This window comes from Micropterus salmoides, unplaced genomic scaffold, assembly GCF_014851395.1.
Source record: "Micropterus salmoides isolate LMB-PRFRI ecotype aquatic unplaced genomic scaffold, ASM1485139v1 Ms_hic_scaffold_16, whole genome shotgun sequence".
In the NCBI taxonomy this organism is placed as follows: domain Eukaryota; kingdom Metazoa; phylum Chordata; class Actinopteri; order Centrarchiformes; family Centrarchidae; genus Micropterus; species Micropterus salmoides.
Window position 1 is genome coordinate 1,090,187 of NW_024040707.1, and position 22,897 is coordinate 1,113,083.

Sequence of the window (22,897 nt, forward strand, 5' to 3'; positions counted from 1 at the left end):
ATATCTTTTAAACACGGGAATACAACTGTAACTGTAAGTCTGATAAAAATAACTGTTTTCATACAATGTTTTTACAAAATATTTAAGCCAAATGTCCATGTTTTGGTTTCTATTGGGAGTTTTCTTCAAAACATTATTTCTCTCCACACAAACACGTTCCAAATAACATAAAGCTTCCAGAACATTGAAATATTGATAAAAAATAGTCAATATTCCCGTAACCTAAAGCACTCCCGTGCTTTCCATCCCACACCTTGAGAACAGAACATCCTACTGCGCTGGAAGTGGCCTCCATCTCTTCGTCTCAAGCAGACGAGTCGTTTGGTATATTGGATACCACCAAGTTTGACGTTCTAGCTGAGCCTTCTAGCTTCACAGAGGTGTGGACCACGGATAGGGTGATGCAACAGCAGTTTCAGACATGATTTTTCCATTTGCATTTTGCATGAAAATCGCGTGCTGCCCCTTGTACCGGAGGCGTCTGCGCTCAAGAGGTTTTAAAGGGTACCCAGGGATGCCTCTGGCTGGGCTGGGGGACCGTTTGCCTGGTTCTCCCGTGTTATCGCTCCCTGGCGGTAGCGAGCTTCCCGGCACGGCTTTCTGCTGTTCTTCCTTGGGGCGGGGTACAGCTTCTCCCTGGACATGCGGTCTGGGGTCCTTTGCGCTTTGGGGGGTCGCAGGGTGTCCTGGCTTCTGGGGGTGGGGGTCTCTGCGCGGGTTGATCCGATTGCGGTTTGGTGGGCTGCGGTGGGATTGTGGGGCGATTGTCGATGCATCTTGATGCATTATGCTTTTTCCCTGGGCAGGGTCTCTGAATGGTTGCTGGGTGTTTAGTTTGTGCATTGGAGTCCGGGGGAGGCATCTCCTCGTTGGCTTGGAGGGACCTGTTTGCGTCCCTGTTTTGCTTCATTGGCCTCGGATCCGTGCTTCCCCATTTCTCTGTCGGCCAGTTGTTGGACCCCTCTGGATACTGAGGTATATAGTTAGTTTTCGGGATGTGCAGTGTGGGTGCGGGGCAGGGCTGTGCTCCGGTTTGTTCTGGGTTTGTGCCTGGAGTTCTCGGCCCTTGATGGATGGGTGGGTTGTTGGTGGCATGCAGCTGAGCTAGTTGATTTTGCCTCGTTGCTGGTTTGGCTGGTGTTGCATGGCGGCCGGGGGGCGCGCTGGGCATGGGGGATGTCGGCTGACGCCGGCAGCCTTAGTTTTTTCCGGCGGTTGGGGGGACGGTGGACTTTTATTGGCGGGTGCACGGTGACCTGTGCGGCGCGTTTGCTGCCGGGCTGGGACTTGCTGCTGGTGTTTCTCTCCGCTGGCTTTCGCTGTCGTGTTGTTCCGTTTGCTCTCTCTCGTTTGCCCGACCTCGCACGCGGGATTCGCGGGGGGCTGCTGGGCATTGGGTGTCGCCGTGCTCGCGCAGTGCGCGCGTTGGGCTCGTCACTTGTGCATTGGTGTTGATGATTGCGTGGCATTTGGGCATTGTGGTTGTTTGCTGCGCGGCGGTGGGGTGCTGGATGGGGGGGGCCACTGGTCTATGTTGTGTCCGCGCCGCATACATTGCCACATACATTGTTTTTTTTGTTTGTGTTTGTTTGTTGTTGTTTTTCTCCTCCCCAAGCCCCCCTCTCTGTTCTATTGCAGGTTTCGTTGCTTTCTGCAATTGGTGTTTCCCACAGCTTTTCCCTGTTGTCCCCACCTTCCATCCCCCTTCTCTTGCAGGTGTTGTCCTTTCTCTGTGCTGTCTGTTTGTGCCCCCCCATCCCCGTGTCTGCCCCCCTGTCCGGCCCGGTGACAAATCAATACATAATTAAATAAATAATAAAACAGACAAAGGAGTATTTTAATACTCTCTTGTTAAAGTAAAATCTGTGTGGCACAATATGGTATCCAGGTCATTATACTCTATACCAGGCTGCTGGGCAGGACAGGTTTAAAAAAAAGGGTACCCAGGGCATTAAAAAGCAACGCCAAGGGGTCTTGACCAAGCGTCCATTTTTGAGGATTTGTGAACAACAACTAAAAGACAAAACCCCACCACCCCCATCCCCCGCCTGAGTTTATCCACTGCTCATTCATATATGACTGGGTGAACAGAGCTCTGTCTCTGTGTGTTTTAATTAATAATCAGAGCTGTTAAAGAGACAATCCGCCTGCAGCTGAACATTAATGCCATCAGAGTGAAACCAGCTGGACCAGATTAACGCAGGCAGGAAGCGACTCCCCTCACTGACCCTGCAGACCCGAGTCTCCGTCTCAGCCCTTTACTCACAGTAAATGTTAATACAAACTGACCGTCGCTTGTTCTGTTGTTCATCAACCAGGATGACTTCACCGCACCTCATCCAATCAGCATACATTATAGGTGACTGACCGACGGCAGCATGGGCTGAGTGTGATCAGGATCTGAGCGCTACCCCTGATGTTTCTGTTCTGTCTTCTCAGGTAGCAGCTGACCAATCCCTGTCCAGGGCTCTGATGACATCATGAAGATCCCATGCCCCCCCCCCACACACACACACACCCACACCCACACACACACGACCAACAACAACCATGTGTAGAGAGTCATGTCAAAATAAAACAATACACTGGGCTTTTATTATGAAAATCAGGAGCTTTTTGTGTCTCAGACAGGAAGTCCTGTCTCTGTGTGTCCAGGTGAAGCTCAGACATTCAGAAGCTCACTGTTGTTTACATGCAGCCAAACTAAACTGAGCCAGCAAAAAACTTTGTTGTCATTATTGAATGGTGACAGAAAAAGAACCAGAGACAGTCAGTAAGAATTCTGTTTTGGTTTTGGGGTCACGTTCAGGTGAGTTTAGTAGAGCAGGGGAATCAAACTAATTGCAAAAGATAAAACTTTAAAACCAATATCTTTTTCTCTCAGTCTGTTACAAAGGGTTCAGCATGTTTGATTGTTTTGTTCATAACATTTCATTATGAAACAGAATGTTTTTTATTCGTGGTGCGACCTGAACATCCTGTTCTGTTAAAACACCTGAAGGATCGTTTCGGTATTTTTAACCTTGGGCCCTTTTTCACACGTGTTGGTGTAGAAATGACTAGTAAGCACAAAAAGTTTCTACATTCTCCTTCACGAGAGGCGAGTTGTTGCAGGAAGACGACGTTGGAAACCTCCCTCGTTTCAAACTGGCGTCTTCCTGCAACAATTTCAGAACGAGAATTCAGCCGGTTCAGCTGCCGGTCATTCCAACAGCAACATGTGTGGACACAGGTTTAAACGGGCAGGAATGATCCTTTATTACATGCAACACTGAACACCTTTTCACACTTGGACTGTTTGCTAGTTAAACCAGAGTTTAATGTTCATATCAGTCTCTGTAAACCGAGGACTTCCTGTAATTCTGAAGAAGCCAAACATAAAACCCAGAAGAAGTTTGACCTGGCAGCACGTCCAACTTCAACTGGTTAAACTGGTTCCAGTTTGTTGGACCGGAAGGCTTCCGTGCTGTGGACAGTCAGATTCACCTGAAGGACTGAGGACTGAGACAGAAAGACACCTGAGAGACGAGGACTCACCCGGTGGGACAGGTGGACCATCGGGAGATCAACACCACAGCAGGAAACAGCCGACTGTTAGAGGTTCAGTGCGTTTGTTTCTGAACAGGCTCTTATTTTTGTAGTTGTGTCATGTGACTCAGCAGCTTCGCTCACCTCGGCCCAGCGCTGGCTCAGTCTCGCCTCCCGGGCTCAGACCAGCGTAACTGGGTCGTCGCTGTGGAGAAAAGCTGCAACGTGATTGGCCAGACAGGTTGAAAGTGATTCATCTGTGTTATATTCCTCCGTACGCAGTAAAACTTGAGCGAACGATGATGTTTTTTGTTGTTTTGGGTTATAGGAAACAGGAAGTGAGGGAGAGAGAGACGGGGGGGCGGCGTGTTGGATTTGAACCAAGAACTATGATGTTGAAAAAGTGCGTACGGTACCTTTCAAAGTGTTTTTACCGGTGGTTGCTGTAGCTGTCAGGGCAGTTGGTAAGGCATCGGTAGGTGGTTACTGCTTTGGTGTTACAAGCTGATAAATATGTTCTTTAAGATAGCTGCTTCCAGAGGTGCTGACTCGAGTCACATGACTTGGACTCGAGTCACAAATATGATGACTTGAGCCTCGACTTGACAAAATCTAGAAAGATTTGCACCCTGACTTTGTCTTTGACACCTACGACTCGTGACTTCACTTGGACTTGAGTCTTTTTGACTCAAACTGATTTAATACCCTCCCCAAGCCCATCAACACTTCAGTTAATTCATGAAATTATACAACATTTGTTGTGTGAAACTGCTGCTCGTCCTTTTTACTGTACAGGTTAACGTTTTACTCAATAAAGCTTTTTTCATGTTTAACCCTTGTATATGAAATGGTGTTAAAGTTGGCGAAGAGCATATATAACTTGTTTAGGACTCAAAGCTTAGGACTTGACTCGGATTTGCCTGTCTCACCTCAGGACTTGACTTGGGACTTGAGCGCTAAGACTCGAGACTTAATGACTTGGTTTCACCTCTGGTTGCTACACTGCTGCCAGGTGGTTGCTCTGTTGTTCACGGTGGTTGCAGTAGATGCTAACGTTTTACTGCTAACCAAAGAAGGTTGAAGTCCAGGGCAACTGGACTTGGTTGAAGATACTGGAAGACGTTTCGTCCCTCATCCAAAGGACTTCTTCAGTTCTGACTGACTGGCAGGGAAACTCAGCTATTTAACCTCAGTGGGGTCGTTATCCCAGGTCATCGATACCGCTGGTTCGTTAGTGTTCCTTGTTGCTGTGACGACAGTCGTTACGGTCGTTAAGACTACCTGTGGCCAATACTGAATGACCATCGTTGGTATCTTCACCTGAGGCCAATAGGTTACGTTTGTTGAGTTTCCTGGGAAGTGATGAAAGGACAGCATTGTAAGTGGGGGATAAGTGGTGGCGTAGACCCCCTCCTCTCCTTGAGCGTCATTTCAGAACTCTTCAGAAGTCTTCTAGTCTCTTGAACCAAGTCCAGTTGCACTTGACTAAACTTCTTTGGACAACTATGACCTGGATGACTGAGAACCTTGCAGGTGGCTGTGGAGGATTGTTGCTACGGCATCACAAGGGGTCACTACTGTATGGAGTTCAGAGTAGTTACCATGATGTAGTACATGATAGTAGCAGTCGGTGCTAAAGTACCTGAAGTACTGTGGGTGAAAGTATTCCTGCAGTATTACCAGCTGTAGCAGGTTAAAATGAAAGCAGAAAGAGTCCGTTTGTGTTTGACGAAGCGTTTATTGAAATGGAAACGGCGCTGCCTTGCATCCTGTTGTGTTCCGCAGGCCTTTTTAATACGGCGGGGTTTATATTCACGTCGCTGCTGATTGGGTAACACCTCTAACACACTCACCAAACGCACCTCAAACCGGAAACCGTAGCAAAACGTTTTGAAAGTGAACCCCGGATTCACACCTGTGAGGAGCAGGAATGATGGACAGAACTACCAAAATAAGAGCCCAGTTTTCTTTGTTCCTCACGGTCGCTCATCCTGCAGGGCCTCACCTGTCGCTCCGTCACCTGCGCTACACCTGACCACCTGTGACGTCTCTGTAAACCTGTTTACACGGCTCGTCCTGATTGGGCGGATACAGACACAGGAACCAAACAGCTGTGTGTTTCTGTCGATCTTCAGGCGGTTTCAGACTCCTCAGGACTGCAGGAACAGGGTCGGTCTGGCTGACTTTTTCTGACTTTTAATGTAAATGTGATCCTCTGAGCTGCAGCTCCGTCTGTGCTTTCAAGCCTCCTCACTCATTTATTTATTTATTATCATTCATTCATTCTCTTCTGCCTCAGTCTCGTTCAGACAGCGTTTAATATTTCAGAGAGACGAGGTGATGAAATATTAGTCTGATGGACGTTCTGGAGCCAGACCTGCCGCAGCTGGTTTAGGATCAGTTTGATCTGAGTTTTGACTGACTGCGGTCAGTTTAAAGGACTCGGGTGTTTTTACTCTTTGAAGTCTCCATTCGGTCACTTCCAGTAGGTTTTGACATTCCAACAACTTTTGTTTTATTTATTAAACCATAATGTCGTTTTTTAGGGTTTACAACTCCAGACGATTCAAGGTGAAAATATCACATTTGAAGAAACAGAATAATCCATCCATCAGACCTCCGTCTATCGGTCATGTGAAACTTTACTTTGTCCCTAAAAGCATCCTTCTTATCAGTGTTTTGAAATGTCACAGTTTGAAATCTAGATTTTAAAGAGGGGAACCTGGAGAAACATTTTATGTGGTATTTAAATTTCAAATTTTAGCATTCGGTGATTACGAGTCTTCAGTTGCTCATTCATTTTGTATTATTATTATTATTATTATTAGATTCCATAGAAAAGCATCAGGATCCGAACTACAAGTTCAGCCTCTGATCTTCTGAGTGGCAGGAAGTGCTGTCTTTTCACAATAAAGGGGTCCTGACCTCCTGTGTCTCGCTCATCAAACTCAGCTGCAGGATTCAACCTCTTCATTGTCTCTGTTTGTTTCTGCAGCTTCTTTCTGTGAGGAGACACAACTGCATGATTTAATATGGTGTGGACAAAAGTATGTGGACAGATCTGATAAAGGTCTTTTAATCATCTTGTGACACTTCAGATTTATTTTGGGACCCTCGGGTTTCAGACATCAGTGGTTTCCAAACTGAATCCTGCAACTTTCATTTACTGTTTGAAATGGTGTAATTAACGTTTTCTTAATGTTGTTTGAATGGATAATTAAAGGATAAATGAACTGATTGCAGCAAATGAATACATTTATATATTTAATGGAATATTTGTACAGATTAAGGGGATTTTAATGTGTTTTTTAAAAAGGTCTTATAATAAATATTCTGTACCATCAGATCCATTTCTATCCTAATGGGCCTTTACTTTTTAATGACATTTGTACATAGAAAATTAACCATTGAATTAATTATTCATAATGGTTTAAGTTATTTTTTAATGGAATTTTAAGCGTGAGTTTTTTTGGCATTCATTTTAAGATGTTTTTATCCCTTAAAAAACTGTGCAGATAATCCATTAAAAATAACATTATAATCCAGCAATTGAGCCATTAATTAATAGATTGATCTGGTGTTGCTGCACATGTGGACAGAATTAATTAATGCATTTATCAAATATTTGATCTTACTGTTTAAATTAAGGAGCGAGTCATGGTCTTAAAGTTTTAACAAGACAGCTCATGGAAGTCTTGTTAAGGCAGGTGAAAAAGGAATAAACAGAAATAAACGCATGCATAATCAATTCCATCTCAGCTAAGTTTAGCGATGTTCCTCAGCTGGTAGAAACAGGAGTGAACCAAACTATTTACATGCTGGTCAAGACTCAAAGCCTGGCCCTTAAAAAGACCTAGAGTACAGAGGGTGGGTTCAGCAGAAGAGGATAACGAGCAAAGACTTTGTCAGCATTTAGCTGAAGAAATTTTTTTACTGCCGTCCAATCTTTAATCATTCAGTAGAACAGACAGTTTTGAAACATTTTGAGGAAGAGAAGGCGTCGGCCCCAGGACACCATCTTGGGGAACACCACAAAAAAGAGATCATAGTTGACGAGTCATAGTTTTGAACTGCAACTGAGAAAGTCGTGTCTGACAGGAAGTAGGAGAACCAGTTGATCCAGAGAAAAACCACCCACTGCCTGAGCTTCTCAACCAATATACGGTGGTCCACAGTATCAATAATAATAATACTCAACGTTATATATAATAAAATAAATACTCTGCATTTAACCCATTAAAATAAGGTGCATTGAAGAGCAATTGTACAGAAGCTGGAGATAAACGAGTCACCTGAACAGGGACTTGAACCCTGGACCCTCAGATTAAAAGTCTGATGCTCTACCGACTGAGCTACCCAGGCTTCAAAAAGCAGCGCTCTCGATGAAACAGTCTCGCTAACTCCTAATCCCAATTTACATACTAATACACCAATAGTGCACTTTCTTGGCAGTTAGTACAAAAGACATTTACAATCGTTACTTCACCAGGCAGTCATAGCACAGTCTGACATGTTCATCAAAGTCCGACTATAAGACTTGTTTTTGTGGTGGAACTAAACTGGTATGGGTACCATAACACTGCGTAAGTGCAGAACTTGTTGTTCTGGCTCTTTTGACAGTTAACAATGAGCTCTAGGTCCATTACCACCTTATTCCAGACTGCGAAGGGTCGACCCTGAATTGCATGTAGCCTGGACAGATGTAGATCTGGACTGCAGAGAGGTGGCCATATGCAACAAAATGAGCCGGATACATTCATGTTTGCAGGACGTCTGCAAGTTCTCAAAATGCACCGTAATTCTATCCGAGAAGGATGACGACAGCAGGCCCAAAAAAAAGGATGCCTGAACAGGGACTTGAATCCTGGACCCCCAGATTAAAAGGCTGATGCTCTACTGACTGAGCTACCCAAGCTTCATGCTAACACCTAACCAGCACTGTGATCTAGTAATACCAATATAGAACATTCTCCTGCATCACCAGATCATTTGAAGAGCTGTTCCCGTTGAAACATATCCAAGATGGTTTTCTATGACCTTAGCTATAAAAAGTAGCTTAAAGGTTGCTCATATGTCATTTACTTATTTACTAACAAAGAAGAACGGAAAGTTGTTGAACTCAACATCTGAAGAAGTTTGAACAGCAGGTGATGTAGGAGAGACAATGTTCCTGATGCTGTCGAACTAGATTTTAGGATTTGATACGAGGTTAGAAAAGTTTGCAGCTCTGGCATCCTTAACCGTGTTAAATCTGTTAAAGAAAAAAGGAGGAGCCAGTCTAGTTAACTAGTCTAGTAAGGTAGTTAGTTTTAGGAAGCCCATTAGCTAACCCCATGATGTCAGCTTGTCTTCCTGGGGTCTAACACAGAAATCACACAGTATAACAAGTAATTATATACTTTACTTAAAGTCCATCATCAAACCATTAAACACAACAAACAATCAGCAAGTGAAACTAATCATTTCCTGTTCATTCTCTCAGTTAAATGCATAAAGTACTTGTCCTTGGTCTAGTTGATAAGAGGTGACTGGTCTGTCTCTGCAGATAATTACGTTAGATACTGATGTATTCTGCTTGGTCAGTAAAATACTGCGGTTTCTCGTCCTATTAAAAATTCCTGAAGAGGATCAGAAGACTAGATTGTAATTTCTAAATTAAGACAGGAGAGATTAGCCTGCATTTGGAAGCACTTGTATGCATTGAACAATGGAGAGCTAATCTGGTGGCTTTGTGATATTTTAGATTTACAACATCTCCAATAACCATAACGAGCACTAACGAACCAAGCGGTATCGATCACCTTGATAAGGACCCCACAGAGGTTAAATAGCTGGGTTTCCCTGCCAGTCAGCCAGAAATGAAGAAGTCTCAGATGGAAACATCTTTGAGGATCTTAAACCAAGTCCAGTTCCCCTTGAGTTTAACATTCCTTGGATACTTTTGACTTGTTCAATAGAATCATTCTTAGTTGCAGAAAACCAAACTGGACAATACGTGTGACAAAACCAAAGGTTGGATCACTTGGTTCAGTGCTTGAAGACATATGCCCACAACATTTCCTGGTAACAGCAAATTAATTGTCCTAAAATCCTGTGAAAATGTCTGCACCAATTTATGGTGGAAACGTTTTTATTTATGTAAAAGGAAACACTAAATTGAGGTGGCACGTGACATTTCAAAATATATAAGAGGATGGAAAACTTGGCCAAAAAGAAACTGTGTCAAGAAGTTGTTAAAGTGCATGTTTTTTGGTTATTTTATAATCACTAGCTTGTTCTTTTTAGCTTAAGTTACTTTTTTGAACAATGCACATTTGTTTCTTCTATATTTTAATTGCACTGCATATTTTCTTAATGTGCAAATAAACCTTTCTAAATCCTTTTTTATTTGTCATTTAACTGCAAGCTGTATTTCAGAATGTTTTTTAACAAATTATGCTTTAAATAAGTGCTGGGGACAAAATCAGCCATTTCAAAAAGTGGTGGGGACACGTCCCCAGCGTCCCCAGTGTAAATGACACCTATGCTCAGCACTAATTTGTTACCTACTCAGCCACTGCTCTGAGCTCAGTGTTAGCCTCTGACTATGTCAGTGCTGCACTGAACAGAGTTGAATCATCTGCATACAAAACCATTCGCTTTATCTCTAAATGATGGGAGATCATTTATGAGTAATGAATATTGAAGAGATCCTAAGCGACTATCTAGAGGAACCCCACATTGTATTGTCTTTGCTATCAGAAAAGCTACCAGTGAAGAACTTTATCTGCCTTCTGCTGGACTGGTAACTCTCCATCCAAGACAAACCAGCATGTCGAGTAGCTGATGATACACTGATGATGGTAAGAGTAAAGATTACTACCGTAATCCCCTTCCCCCATCACTCCGCCACCCTCCCCGCACCGCCTTTTCAAAGCATAGTCGGACTTGCCACTACTAAGATTGCCCAGTAACATTGCTCATAAAGTTGCCTCTCGTATCATCAGCTTTAGTGTAGGAGCAACTTTATCTCGGACTGAAAGGCAGCAATCATTAAAAGATTGTACTTGAATCCACATTATAATATTAAGGGCTGTTATTAAAAGACAGCAGAAAGATTATTGATTATGCCCTCTGATGTGTATTCCTTTTTTGTGCTTAAACAGGTTTGCAAAGTGAAAAAGCCCAAAGTCCAGCACAAAGGAAGTTCCCATCTCCCACAGAAAGCTCTGCTCTGAACAGCTCGTTTGTAGTCCAGCCGCTTCGTGACGTCACAGGGATGAAAGCTAAACACGCCTCATATAACGCTCGCCAAGCGGCGACTCCGACACGCCCTCAGAAACAGCGAGCTGCAGCACACAGCTCTCCTCTCCCTTCCAAACACTAGCTACCCTCCAGGCAGTCAGTGGACATAAAGTTGTTCCTGTGATGTAGAGACAGAGCTCAGTTAAAACTTTATGGATACAGATTAATAACTCACCGCTCTGAAACTCTCGCTCCAGTCCGTGTTGCCGAGCCGGTCGGTACGGCTGAACCCGAGCCGTTTACCGGCTTCTCGCTGACCCGCCCTTCTCTGCTTCTGATTGGCTAGTAGTCCTTAACTAGGAACTGAGCATGTGCAACTCCCAACAAAGATCATTTAGAGACAAGATGTATCACTCCATAGCTAAAACAAAGCCTTCAAAACAGGGTGAAAAGAGGAGCTGCAGCAATGTGCAGTATGACAAAAATATAACCATGTAAACCTGCTCTGGTACAACCTCTAAATGAGATTATGAACCTGAAAATGAGCAGAATACCACCTCGTTAATATTTAAAATCTTTTATGGGACCCTGCATTTATATATTTTATTGGGTGGTGATGGCACAATGGATAAGACGTATGCCTTTGGTGTGAGAGGCCCGGGTTTAATCCCCCACTGTGACCCATCCACCAATGTGTGAGGCGTGCGACCTCTGACATGTATAGCAATTGTAATTCGCTTTGGATAAAAGCTTCAGCTAAATGAATAAATGTAAAATATCTCCTCATCTTGTTTTTGTGAGCTAAGTGTGTCGTCTCACCCCTGATCTATCCCCACCGCCTTTCAGCACAAAGTGACCCCCTTGCAACCAGCTAGCTGAGATTCCAGTTGAGATGATTCCTCATACTATTTAAATACTGCAGTACAAGTACCTCAGGGTGTTTCCTCCTCAGCTGTAACTGCACACTGAATATTATAGCTCAGATCAGCTGCTGCTCCCTGCTGGAGACTGCTGCCATCACACCTGAGCTGTGAGGTCACACCTGAACAGGTCAGTTTCTGCAGAACAGATGCTATAAAATAAAAATAAAAATAATAATACACATCATTTTTAAAATAATCAAAATAATAATACACATATTTTTTTTTAAATAATCAAAATAATAATACACATATTTTTTTTTAAATAATCAAAATAATAATTAAAAATAATCAAAATAATAATACACATAATTTTTAAAATAATTATTAAAAATAATGGGGGTTGATGAAACAGAACCACATTCTGATTATAATCAATTATTAACAGTTTCATGATCATGAAAAATCAAAAAACAAACTGCCGCACACTGATCTGATTCACTACTTTATTTGTGAGCAATGCGTTTCGCCCCTTGGCTTCACCTGAAGAAGCAGAAGAAGAAGTCAGATCAGTGTGCGGTAGTTTGGTTTTTGATTTTTCATCCTGCCATCTACCAGCAAGCACCTCATTGTTGTTGCTGTGGCTCTGGGAATTTTTTGTTTTAGTTTCATGATCATATTTACATCCATCCTTTAAGAATCATCCGTTCTGAGAGGTTCTGTAATTATCATTTAGAAAAAATATTTATTAGTATCATTTACTGTCCTTCTGTGAAACATCTTCAGTTTGACAGTTTAATTAGGAAAGGTAAAAACAAAAACAACAGTTCTCAAACTATTAATTAATTAATTAATTGTTGTTGTTTTCAGTTTTTATTCTGTGTCTTCGTGTGTACATTTGTCCTCCTATAATAAAAATTGAAAAACATGAACTTATTTTAATCTGTTCATCAGACACAGAATAATAAAACCAGATGCAGCTACACCAGCCGAGGATCCGGATCAGCTGCTTCTGTCTGATCCGGATGCATCTTTCTTCACTCGACTGCTTCTGTCTGTCAGATCCAACATGGCGGCCTCCACAGCTTCACGTGAGCTCTTCGCTGAGGGAGTCCGAGCGGTTCTTCACAGCTGGCCGGTTCTACAGGTAGATACGACACCTGGCTGACGGGGGGAGGCACGCGGAGGGACTGCGGGTCAGAAGGGACGCTGCTAACGGGCTGAAGCTAACGGGCTGAAGCTAACGGGCTGAAGCTAACAAGCTGAAGCTAACGGGCTGAAGCTAACGGGCTGAAGCTAACGGGCTGAAGCTAACAAGCTGAAGCTAACGGGCTGAAGCTAACGGGCTGAAGCTAACAAGCTGAAGCTAACGGGCTGAAGCTAACAAGCTGAAGCTAACGGGCTGAAGCTAACGGGCTGAAGCTAACAAGCTGAAGCTAACGGGCTGAAGCTAACGGGCTGAAGCTAACAGGCTAAGCTAACAAGCTGAAGCTAACGGGCTGAAGCTAACGGGCTGAAGCTAACGGGCTGAAGCTAACAAGCTGAAGCTAACGGGCTGAAGCTAACGGGCTGAAGCTAACAGGCTAAGCTAACAGTGGTGGAAGAAGTATTTAGGTCCTTTAGGCAAAGCAGTAAAACCGCACTGAGAAAATACTCCACTACAAGTAAAAGTCATGCATTCAAAACCTTAAAAGTATTTAAGTATCATCAGCAAAGTGTACTTAAAAGTACCAAAAGTAAAAGTACTCTTCGTGTAGTAAAAGTTCCCTGTCAGTGTTTTACTGTATCGTGATGGTGGATAAATATTAGATCATCCCCAGTGGGATGTTTGCATCAGGTTACATAAAGTAAAGAGTTAGGTAGGGCTGCAGCTAACGATTAATAATCGATTAATCTGTCCATTATTTTTTCGATTAATCAATGAATCGGATGAAAAAAAAAAAAAGCATTAATTTCCAACTTTATTCAAAAACAGAACTGAAATCTTCAGAACGTGCACAAACAGGTTGCTGCTTGAACATCCCTGAGCTGTTAAAGTAATAATAATAAAGAAAGAAATGGACAAAGAACAGTGACGCGTTACATCTGCCAACAGGTGAAAATTTGAATATTGTGCAAACATTTAATCGGTCGCGCTAATTTTAATGACTTTATTTACTACTGTTTATCTGCAGCGATGCATCATGGTCTGTGAGGGCGTCGTGTGTCTGTGGCTTCGCTGTCCTTTGAGAACCACGTCTCTCAGATAAAACAGGCCTGTTTCCTGCTGACTTATAAACGGTGGCTGTGATCTAGAAAAGCAGAGCTGAGGGAGGCATAAAGAGGAGAGGAGAGAAACGCCGCCTCTCACGGCAGAAGGATGAAATGCTTTGAGATGAAGAGGCTCTGTAAAATAAATCCTAATAGTGTTCCAGGCTTAAAGCCTTTCTGAAGAAACAAACACCTGTTTGACTGACTTTCTCTGAAGTGGCAAAAAAACATCATTAAGATCATTTGCAGCCACAAAAAGATTCAGGATCAGAAACAAACAGAGATTCTGATTCTGCCTCAGATATGTTGGACAGTTTAGTCATTTTTAGGGACGGGGGTCGTTCATTTTTATTGATATTGAGACGGCTTAACGATCCGATTCTTTATCGATTATTATTTAGCGATGGTTATTTGGTAAGAGCAGACCCAGCGGGCCTGAGGTAGGCCTGCACGGTGTGAGGAAAATATTCAGTGTGCGATAACGTGATATATTGAGATGACACATCACTTACGATAAATCAACATATATTGAAGGGTGCATATTAACTGCCTGGTTGTTTTTAATTTAATATTTTAAATCCAGCTAAATGTTGTTTCCAGAGCAGCAACATTAATGTAAAGTAACTCAGTAACTTTATCTGACATCACAAGTAGTGATGAGTCTGTATCAGTCCCTCCTCCTCTCTCGCTGGCTGCAGGTCTATATGTCTATATGTTTAACGTTACCTTACAGACAGGTGGATCAATAAACTATTGTCTTTGTACTTACAGTAACAAGCGTAGCTGTCATCAGCTAACGTTCCATCGTGTTTCTGCTTTGCATGACTGATGAGAGCCAATCAGAGAGCCAATCAGAGAGCCAATCAGAGAGCCAATCAGAGAGCCAATCAGAGAGCCAATCAGAGAGCCAAACGTGAGCGTCTGCGTCATCGTTTCTAAAGTCCTCCTCTGTTCTTCACTAAAACGCTACCTGGATTTCAAAACGCAAAACGGGGTCGGCAGCATTTTCAAACTTCTCCGTTTTAAGTCTTCGTTTCCGTCATTTTAGTCTGGACGGGAGGAGCAGACGTAGCAGAAGGTCTCCGTTTTAATTCGAAAACGCAGTAGTGTGGGCGGAGCCTGAGAGTCTGATCCGAGCAGGTCCGGAGCAGAATCCGGGAATAGTTCAGCCGGGGCGGAGAGCAACTAAAACAACTTTGTAAACTTTAATTATAGCCGACTACATGTTATTCTTCTAATCTAATTATTTCCACGCGTTCATTAAGTTTGTTTGTTTCCAGACGGCAGTTTACTGATTAAAATGTAGCAAATTTGACTGTTTTAATTTATAATGAAATTAAGCAGTTGTAAAGTGAATAAACAGCATAACTTCCCACACAGCTCAGCGCTTCGTTTGGTTTTCCCTTTCAGGTGAGCTGGAGCGTTGCGTTCGCTGCTGTGGGCGGAGGTTAGGCGCGAAAAAAACTCTCAGTAATCGAATGTCAGAATTGAAAATCGAATGTGGTCGAATATTCGGGTCCAGCCCTGGTAAAGATAGATCCAGAAATCCTCCCCGGTCGCTATTTAATTTAATTTAGTGGATTCCTCTCAGCTCCGTTACCGCAGGAGCTGCAGATTGTTTATGCAAAATGTGGATCTCTGAGTCGGTCGCCGGGCGCTGCACAGCGGAGGGATGGGTTAAATGCAGAGAATGAATTTCGCAACGTGTATGTGACAAATAAAAGTACATTTACAGCCCGCAAATCACATGATCGTTCCCCAAAACAAGCGAGCGTCGGGTCGTCTGCTGCAGACACCGCCCTTTTCATGTGAACGCGCTCGCGGTTGGCGAGCTGATGACCAGCGTCATGTGACACGTGTGTGTGTTTGTGTGTTTCCTCAGATCGCTGTGGATAACGGGTTCGGAGGCGTGTACGGGCAGCAGAAAGCTGATTGGATGGTGGATGTAGTCCAGCAGTATTTTCATGACAATGGTAGGTAACCATGGTGACCTGTCAGCTGACAGCAGGGATCAGTATCTTTAGGATTTTATCAAGACTCTCATTGATACGAGTTCAGTTCTTTATTCACACTGTAAATAAATAAATTAATAAAGTCAGAACAGGATTAAAACTGAAGATTTGATTAGAAGTAAATGTTGTAATTAGTGACATAAATCTCAAACACCAGTAAATTAATTAAATCATAATACTTGTTTACATGTCCACAGGTGTATTGATTAAGGACTGGCTGTGTGTGCGGAGCAGCTCAGCGAGATTTAAAAATGAAAGCTAGGAAAAGTCAAACTAAAGTTAACTAACTTCATCACTAGCTGTAATTATTTTTATAGCATTGTCCCATTAGTATTTAACATCTCACACATGTTTTCCATGTGGACAGAACATGAAATACTTCACACATAGGGCTGGAAGATACGGCCAAAAATGTTATCACCGTAAAAAGTTTCATATCTTTCCATATCGATAATTATCACCATAAAAAGTTTCATCTTTCCATATCGATAATTATCCCGATAAAAAGTTTCATCTTTCCATATCGATAATTATCATGATAAAAAGTTTCATATTTCCATATCGATAATTATCACGATAAAAAGTTTCATCTCTTTCCATATCGATAATTATCATGATAAAAAGTTTCATATTTCCATATCGATAATTATCACGATAAAAAGTTTCATCTTTCCATATCGATAATTATCACGATAAATATCAAATCGTTATTTCTTTGAAGTTTAAAGGCTGATTTTTGCTCCTGAGTGAAAGCTGAAGAAACCTGATGGTTAATTGTGGTTTAAACTTTTCTTTATGGTCAGAACACTTGATGCCAAACAGCGGATCACAAATCTGAGATAGAAAATTCAAAATATTTATGATAAAATCTTTGTCAACAAATATCTTAAGTAAAACCTTTTTCAGTCCTAATCCGTGGATGATTCAAGTGAATAAAATCAAACATTTATTGAACATTTGTAATATTGTTATTGAAAAGAATTATGTTGCGATAATTATTGTTATTGTTTTATTGTCCAGCCCTGTTCACACCGCGGATCAAAAACATAAACAGACAAAACTTCACAGTTAAACACAAAATTCAGTAAACTGCAGATGAGTTCTTTCCTCCTACCATCCACATTTTCTAAAACATTTAGTAAAAACCTTTCTCTGATAATGCCGAACACAATCTTGTGAACAGTAAACATTTACAATTTGTAGCAAGAACTAGGGCTGTCGCAACAACCGCAAAAATTGATATACCGCAATGTTCAAACTTTACACTTCAGAGAGTGTTAAAAAGTTCCACGGCTGTAACGAGCTCTGCGACGGGTCAAGGACTTCAAACTCTGAAGCTGGAAGTGTTGCCGTGTTTTAAAGACGGCGTGGGGGGGTCTGGGGGGAAATTTTGATCATTAAAGACTAAATTTCCTGCATTCCTGTGGAAGTTTCTGCAGCAGATTATGGTGGAAATGTTTTTATTTATGTGAAAGGAAATTGAGGCGGCACGTGACATTTCAAAATATATATATCAGGGCTATATATATCACACCTGCTGCTGATACCTGTTCAGAAAACATTAACAAGCTAGATAAAAGGTAACGCCCTGGCAGCGGCAAACAGCTTTGGTTTAATATTTGATTTGATTACATTAATGTTTAAATTGAGATTTAACAGAAATGTTTTATTGCTGCTGTGTAAAATGAGCACTGCTGGGAAAAAGCAAACCACATGTTATTGCACTGTTGTGTTTATAGCAGGACATTTAAATTAAAAGTGGCAACACACGACTTTAGAATTCATTATTCAATTTTGCTCATAACAATGTGATTAATCGTAATTTTAATTGCTGGCCAGCACTAATATAAATCGAACAGAATCAAAGTCAGAGCAGCTCTCAGATCTGTTTCTCCTGCAGATCAGCTTTTCTCCTGTAACATCGTCCCTGCTGAAGAAGCTCACCTGATTTTAGTCGTCCCTCCTCTTTCGTCTTGTTGAGAGGACGGAAATCTTGGCCAAATAGAAACTGTGTCAAGAAGTTGTAAAAGTGCACGTTTTTGGGTCATTTTATGAACAGTAGCTTGTCTTTGTAGCTTAAGTTTCTTCTATATTTTAATTGCACTACATTTTCTTAATGTGCAAATAAACCTTTCCGAAGGCTTTTTTATTTGTCATGTAACTGCAAGCTGTATTTCAGAACGTTTTTTAAATAATTTTGCTTTGGGGTGCTGGGGACATGTCCTCACTGTCCCCAGTGTAAATGACTATTGGACACCTGTGGATTCTAGTCAGAATAACAGTATTATGCATCACTTCAGCACACTCCTCCGTCCTGGTTATGGCTCTTTTACCCGCCACTAACGTCACTCTGAATAAACATTTATCCCCTGAATTTGTAATTCTCTGGTTCCCTTTTCCCGAGTACAGAACAACAAATGTAAATGGAAGTTCCACTTTCAAACTTTTCTCCATGCTTTAATAAACTTGTGACAGAGGGGCATTCCCAAAAGATATGGAAGTGATTGGCATTATTTTCTCCAGTCCAGGTTTCTGTTGTGCTGATAAATGATCTCTCCATGAGAGACAGTATGTTGTCTTCCATTGTTGTTCACTGATCTCTTCCCACTCTTCCTCTGACAACATCCGTCCCCCTTCATTCTCCCACTATTCTTTTATATACGTTTTGTAGCCTTTTAAATTTTCCACTTCTTCTATATACAACTTTGGGATTAATTTCTTGCTCTGATCTGATTTATGTGCTAAAAGAAATAATTTAGTAATTCCCGACTCTACGTCACCTAAAATACTTTTGTTTTTAAAGTTTTCTCCAGATGAGGCCGCATCTGTAAATATCTCTGTAAATCCAGATTTTTTTAAAACCAAATAGAATTTATTGATATTGAAAACTTTTAATTTTCTTCCTCTTAAAAATCTCCCTAAATATTGTTTCCCCCCGCCCATCTACTGAGGCTGCTGTCTAATGTGTCAGGTGATGTCTGTGAGAGGACTTTTATTTTGGCGGGGAGTGTGGTAACAGCATCTGAACCTGTGTTTCTGATCAGCTGACCTGCAGCGGTGTGAGGTCGAGGACTTCATCGCTCAACTGATGGATCAGGAGTTCGACACAGTGGTGGATGATGGGAGTTTACCTCAGGTACACACACACACACACACGTGTTTGAAGTTTGTTTTATTTTCTGCAGGTGTAGCTGTGTGATGTCGCAGGTTAACCCTCTGCGTACCCGCAGGTGTAGCCGTGTGATGTCGCAGGTTAACCCTCTGCGTACCCGCAGGTGTAGCTGTGTGATGTTGTAGCCGTGTGATGTCGCAGGTTAACCCTCTGCGTACCCGCAGGTGTAGCTGTGTGATGTTGTAGCCGTGTGATGTCGCAGGTTAACCCTCTGCGTACCCGCAGGTGTAGCTGTGTGATGTTGTAGCCGTGTGATGTCGCAGGTTAACCCTCTGCGTACCCGCAGGTGTAGCTGTGTGATGTTGTAGCCGTGTGATGTCGCAGGTTAACCCTCTGTGTACCCGCAGGTGTAGCTGTGTGATGTCGCAGGTTAACCCTCTGTGTACCCGCAGGTGTAGCTGTGTGATGTCGCAGGTTAACCCTCTGTGTACCTGCAGGTGTAGCTGTGTGATGTCGCAGGTTAACCCTCTGCGTACCCGCAGGTGTAGCCGTGTGATGTCGCAGGTTAACCCTCTGTGTACCCGCAGGTGTAGCTGTGTGATGTTGTAGCCGTGTGATGTCGCAGGTTAACCCTCTGCGTACCCGCAGGTGTAGCTGTGTGATGTCGCAGGTTAACCCTCTGTGTACCCGCAGGTGTAGCTGTGTGATGTCGCAGGTTAACCCTCTGTGTACCCGCAGGTGTAGCTGTGTGATGTCGCAGGTTAACCCTCTGTGTACCCGCAGGTGTAGCTGTGTGATGTTGTAGCCGTGTGATGTCGCAGGTTAACCCTCTGCGTACCCGCAGGTGTAGCTGTGTGATGTCGCAGGTTAACCCTCTGCGTACCCGCAGGTGTAGCTGTGTGATGTCGCAGGTTAACCCTCTGTGTACCCGCAGGTGTAGCTGTGTGATGTCGCAGGTTAACCCTCTGCGTACCCGCAGGTGTAGCTGTGTGATGTCGCAGGTTAACCCTCTGTGTACCCGCAGGTGTAGCTGTGTGATGTCGCAGGTTAACCCTCTGTGTACCCGCAGGTGTAGCTGTGTGATGTCGCAGGTTAACCCTCTGTGTACCCGCAGGTGTCGGACAGTCTGCTGCAGGTGTTCGGTCAGTGGCAGCAGGGGGCGCTGCAGCAGCTCAAACACACCATCACCACTCTGACACAGAAGAAGAGTCAGAGGGCAAAGGTCACGGCTCCACCCTCTCAGTCTGATGAAGACAGTGATGATGAAACACAGGTACGTCTCACCTGCCACACGCTGAGCTCTGATTGGTCAGGACCAGGACCCCGACAGGGTCACAGAACGATTAAGCATGTGTTCCGCAGCCGTAACTATCAATGATTTTCATCAATAAAACTGTTGATCATTTCTACGCAGGGCTGGAAACTAACACCGGCCAAGCGCCAAATGCGAGTAGATTTTCCGTTTGGCGGCTAAATGTTGGTACGATATCGCCAAATTGGTGTCCGCTGTATCGAGGGATCTAAAATCGTGTAACTATAACCTACATTTATTTTGTGGATGAATACTTTTTATGTTAGTACTTAGCACAAATAAATTACAGACCAGTGTAGACTGTTTCTTTTATAAATATTTAATAAATGAAAACTATTCATATTAGTCATGTAGTAGTGATACTACTCTTTATATGAAAGTTTAATGGCAAAAGTTATGCTGAAGGAGGTTTAAGCGGAATGATAAATATGCATCTTGTAAGTTTATAAAACAATTTACATTATTAAAAGTACTTAAGACGTTATGTTTTAAGTACACTTAAAGAAGACACCAAATTCATTGCTATTAAGTTTGTAATCAACAGAATACCTAATTATCTCAATTAAAAGTACTGAAACAAATGTTTACGTGACATAAAAAGGCAAGTTATCATTTTGGCGTGGATTTTTTTCATCTACCAGTCCCGTTGGCAGGTGAGCCAAAAAGTTAATTTCCACCCGTTATACTGTTCATCGATTAATCGTTCAGTCTGTAAAATGTGTAGAACCAATCACAAGTTCCCGAAGCTGGTTTTACTTTGAAAATGATCAAACAATGAATCAATTAGAGTTGCACGTTTATTTCCTGTTAATCGATTCATTGTTTGAGCTCTGACACGTTCCTGACTCACCTGTCGACACTGATATTCATAGAAACTAAAGATTAAATATATTATTGATCTGCTGTAGAACGTAGAAATGTTCTAGAACATGATTTATGTTTGTCCTTGTTATTAGACCGGTCATTTTTTTATAGTCAAAATTATAACTGGACTATAAATGATAAAACATTATATATTGTTCCAGCATTTACTGATGTTGGCAATTCAAGTGCCACAGTGGCAAGGCCCACCTCAAGTAAGCTGGAAGAATCTGAAACTGTTACATTAATCTCGATCATCAGATAATAATAAATGTTCAGCGTCAGAGTTCCTCTGAGCTTAAAAGCAACTTCTTCACACCTCCTGTTCATCTGAACGTGAACTGGTGTCAACACGGTGAGGACCAGAATAACAAACTGCAGACAGGATGTAGAAAATGCACGTGCTGAACCTGAGATCATCGGTTATGTGATTCAGGACTCTGGTCGTTTGTAGTAATGAATGTCTTTGTGTTCAGGCAATGGAGTGTGAGTCAGCCAGTCCATCAGTCAGCAGGACAGATCCTCCTCCACCACCTCCTCCTCAGGAAGAGGACGGTTGGACAGTAGTCCGTAAGAAGAAGTGAAGAGAAGGTCGAACAGCAGTGTGAACTGTCGAACTGAAGCAGCTGTCCTTTGACCTTAGGGATGGGACTGTGTGAGACACTGAAACTGACTGTTTTTAATGGAAGCTGCTCTCTGCAGGCTGTCTGTATTCGTCCTTGTGCTTCTGTGCCTAGAAAAAAATGGACCTGATGAAGGAGCGAGGACGGCGTCGTTAAACCAGAGTCACCTGGTTTCTGTGGTGGTTTTTATATTAAACCTGTTGAAGCTGCTGTTGTGTCATTTGTAGCATCACACTATATTATTACATCTCACTATGACGACACTATACTATGACGTACTTTACTTTGACAACACTATACTATGACGTACTTTACTATGACATCTCACGCTATACTATGACAACACTTTACTATGACGTACTTTACTATGACGACACTATACTATGACGTACTTTACTAAGACATCTCACGCTATACAATGACGACACTATACTATGACGTACTTTACTTTGACAACACTATACTATGACGTACTTTACTATGACATCTCACGCTATACTATGACAACACTTTACTATGACGTACTTTACTATGACGACACTATACTATGACGTACTTTACTAAGACATCTCACGCTATACAATGACGACACTATACTATGACGTACTTTACTATGACATCTCACGCTATACTATGACGACACTATACTATGACGTACTTTACTATGACGACACTATACTATGACGTACTTTACTATGATGACACCATACTATGACGTACTTTACTATGACGACACTATACTATGACGTACTTTACTATGACATCTCACGCTATACTATGACGTACTTTACTATGACAACACTATACTATGACGTACTTTACTATGACGACACTATACTATCATGTACTTTACTATGACGACACTATACTATCATGTACTTTACTATGACGACACTATACTATGACGTACTTTACTATGACAACACTATACTATGACGTACTTTACTATGACGACACTATACTATGACGTACTATACTATGACGTACTATACTATGACGTACTTTACTTTGACAACACTATACTATGACGTACTTTACTATGACATCTCACGCTATAAAATGACAACACTATACTATGACGTACTTTACTATGACGACACTATACTATGACGTAC

General features: G+C 42.3%; 2 protein-coding genes and 1 non-coding gene across 4 annotated transcripts in view; 2 read left to right on the plus strand and 1 right to left on the minus strand.

Annotated features, from left to right (window-relative positions):
• Positions 1–4,664, plus strand: part of grm6a (glutamate receptor, metabotropic 6a) — an 85,263-nt gene extending 80,599 nt beyond the window's left edge. For both annotated transcript variants that reach the window (XM_038722641.1, XM_038722639.1), the window contains exon 16: positions 2,440–4,664. The gene's annotated coding sequence lies outside the window, so the exon portion shown is untranslated. The remainder of the gene's footprint in view (positions 1–2,439) is intronic.
• Positions 4,665–7,817: 3,153 nt separating this feature from the next.
• Positions 7,818–7,890, minus strand: trnak-uuu. Its single transcript has one exon. It is a non-coding gene; the product is annotated as a tRNA-Lys (tRNA).
• A 4,720-nt stretch (positions 7,891–12,610) lies between these two features.
• tsr2 (TSR2 ribosome maturation factor) lies at positions 12,611–21,992 on the plus strand. Its single transcript, XM_038722713.1, has 5 exons — positions 12,611–12,759; positions 15,745–15,835; positions 18,919–19,010; positions 20,101–20,259; positions 21,636–21,992. The coding sequence occupies exons 1-5, from the start codon at positions 12,682–12,684 to the stop codon at positions 21,741–21,743; spliced, it is 528 nt and encodes a 175-aa protein (XP_038578641.1). The 5' UTR covers positions 12,611–12,681; the 3' UTR covers positions 21,744–21,992.
• Positions 21,993–22,897: the final 905 nt, after the last annotated feature.

What these genes read in the sequence shown, in the direction of transcription:
- tsr2 (XM_038722713.1), top strand. Translation starts at nt 12,682, where the DNA reads ATGGCGGCCTCCACAGCTTCACGTGAGCTCTTCGCTGAGGGAGTCCGA. An exon ending in GCAGTATTTTCATGACAATG is followed by an intron (nt 15,836 to 18,918) that starts GTAGGTAACCAT and finishes GTTTCTGATCAG; the next exon opens with CTGACCTGCAGCGGTGTGAG. An exon ending in ATGATGGGAGTTTACCTCAG is followed by an intron (nt 19,011 to 20,100) that starts GTACACACACAC and finishes GTGTACCCGCAG; the next exon opens with GTGTCGGACAGTCTGCTGCA.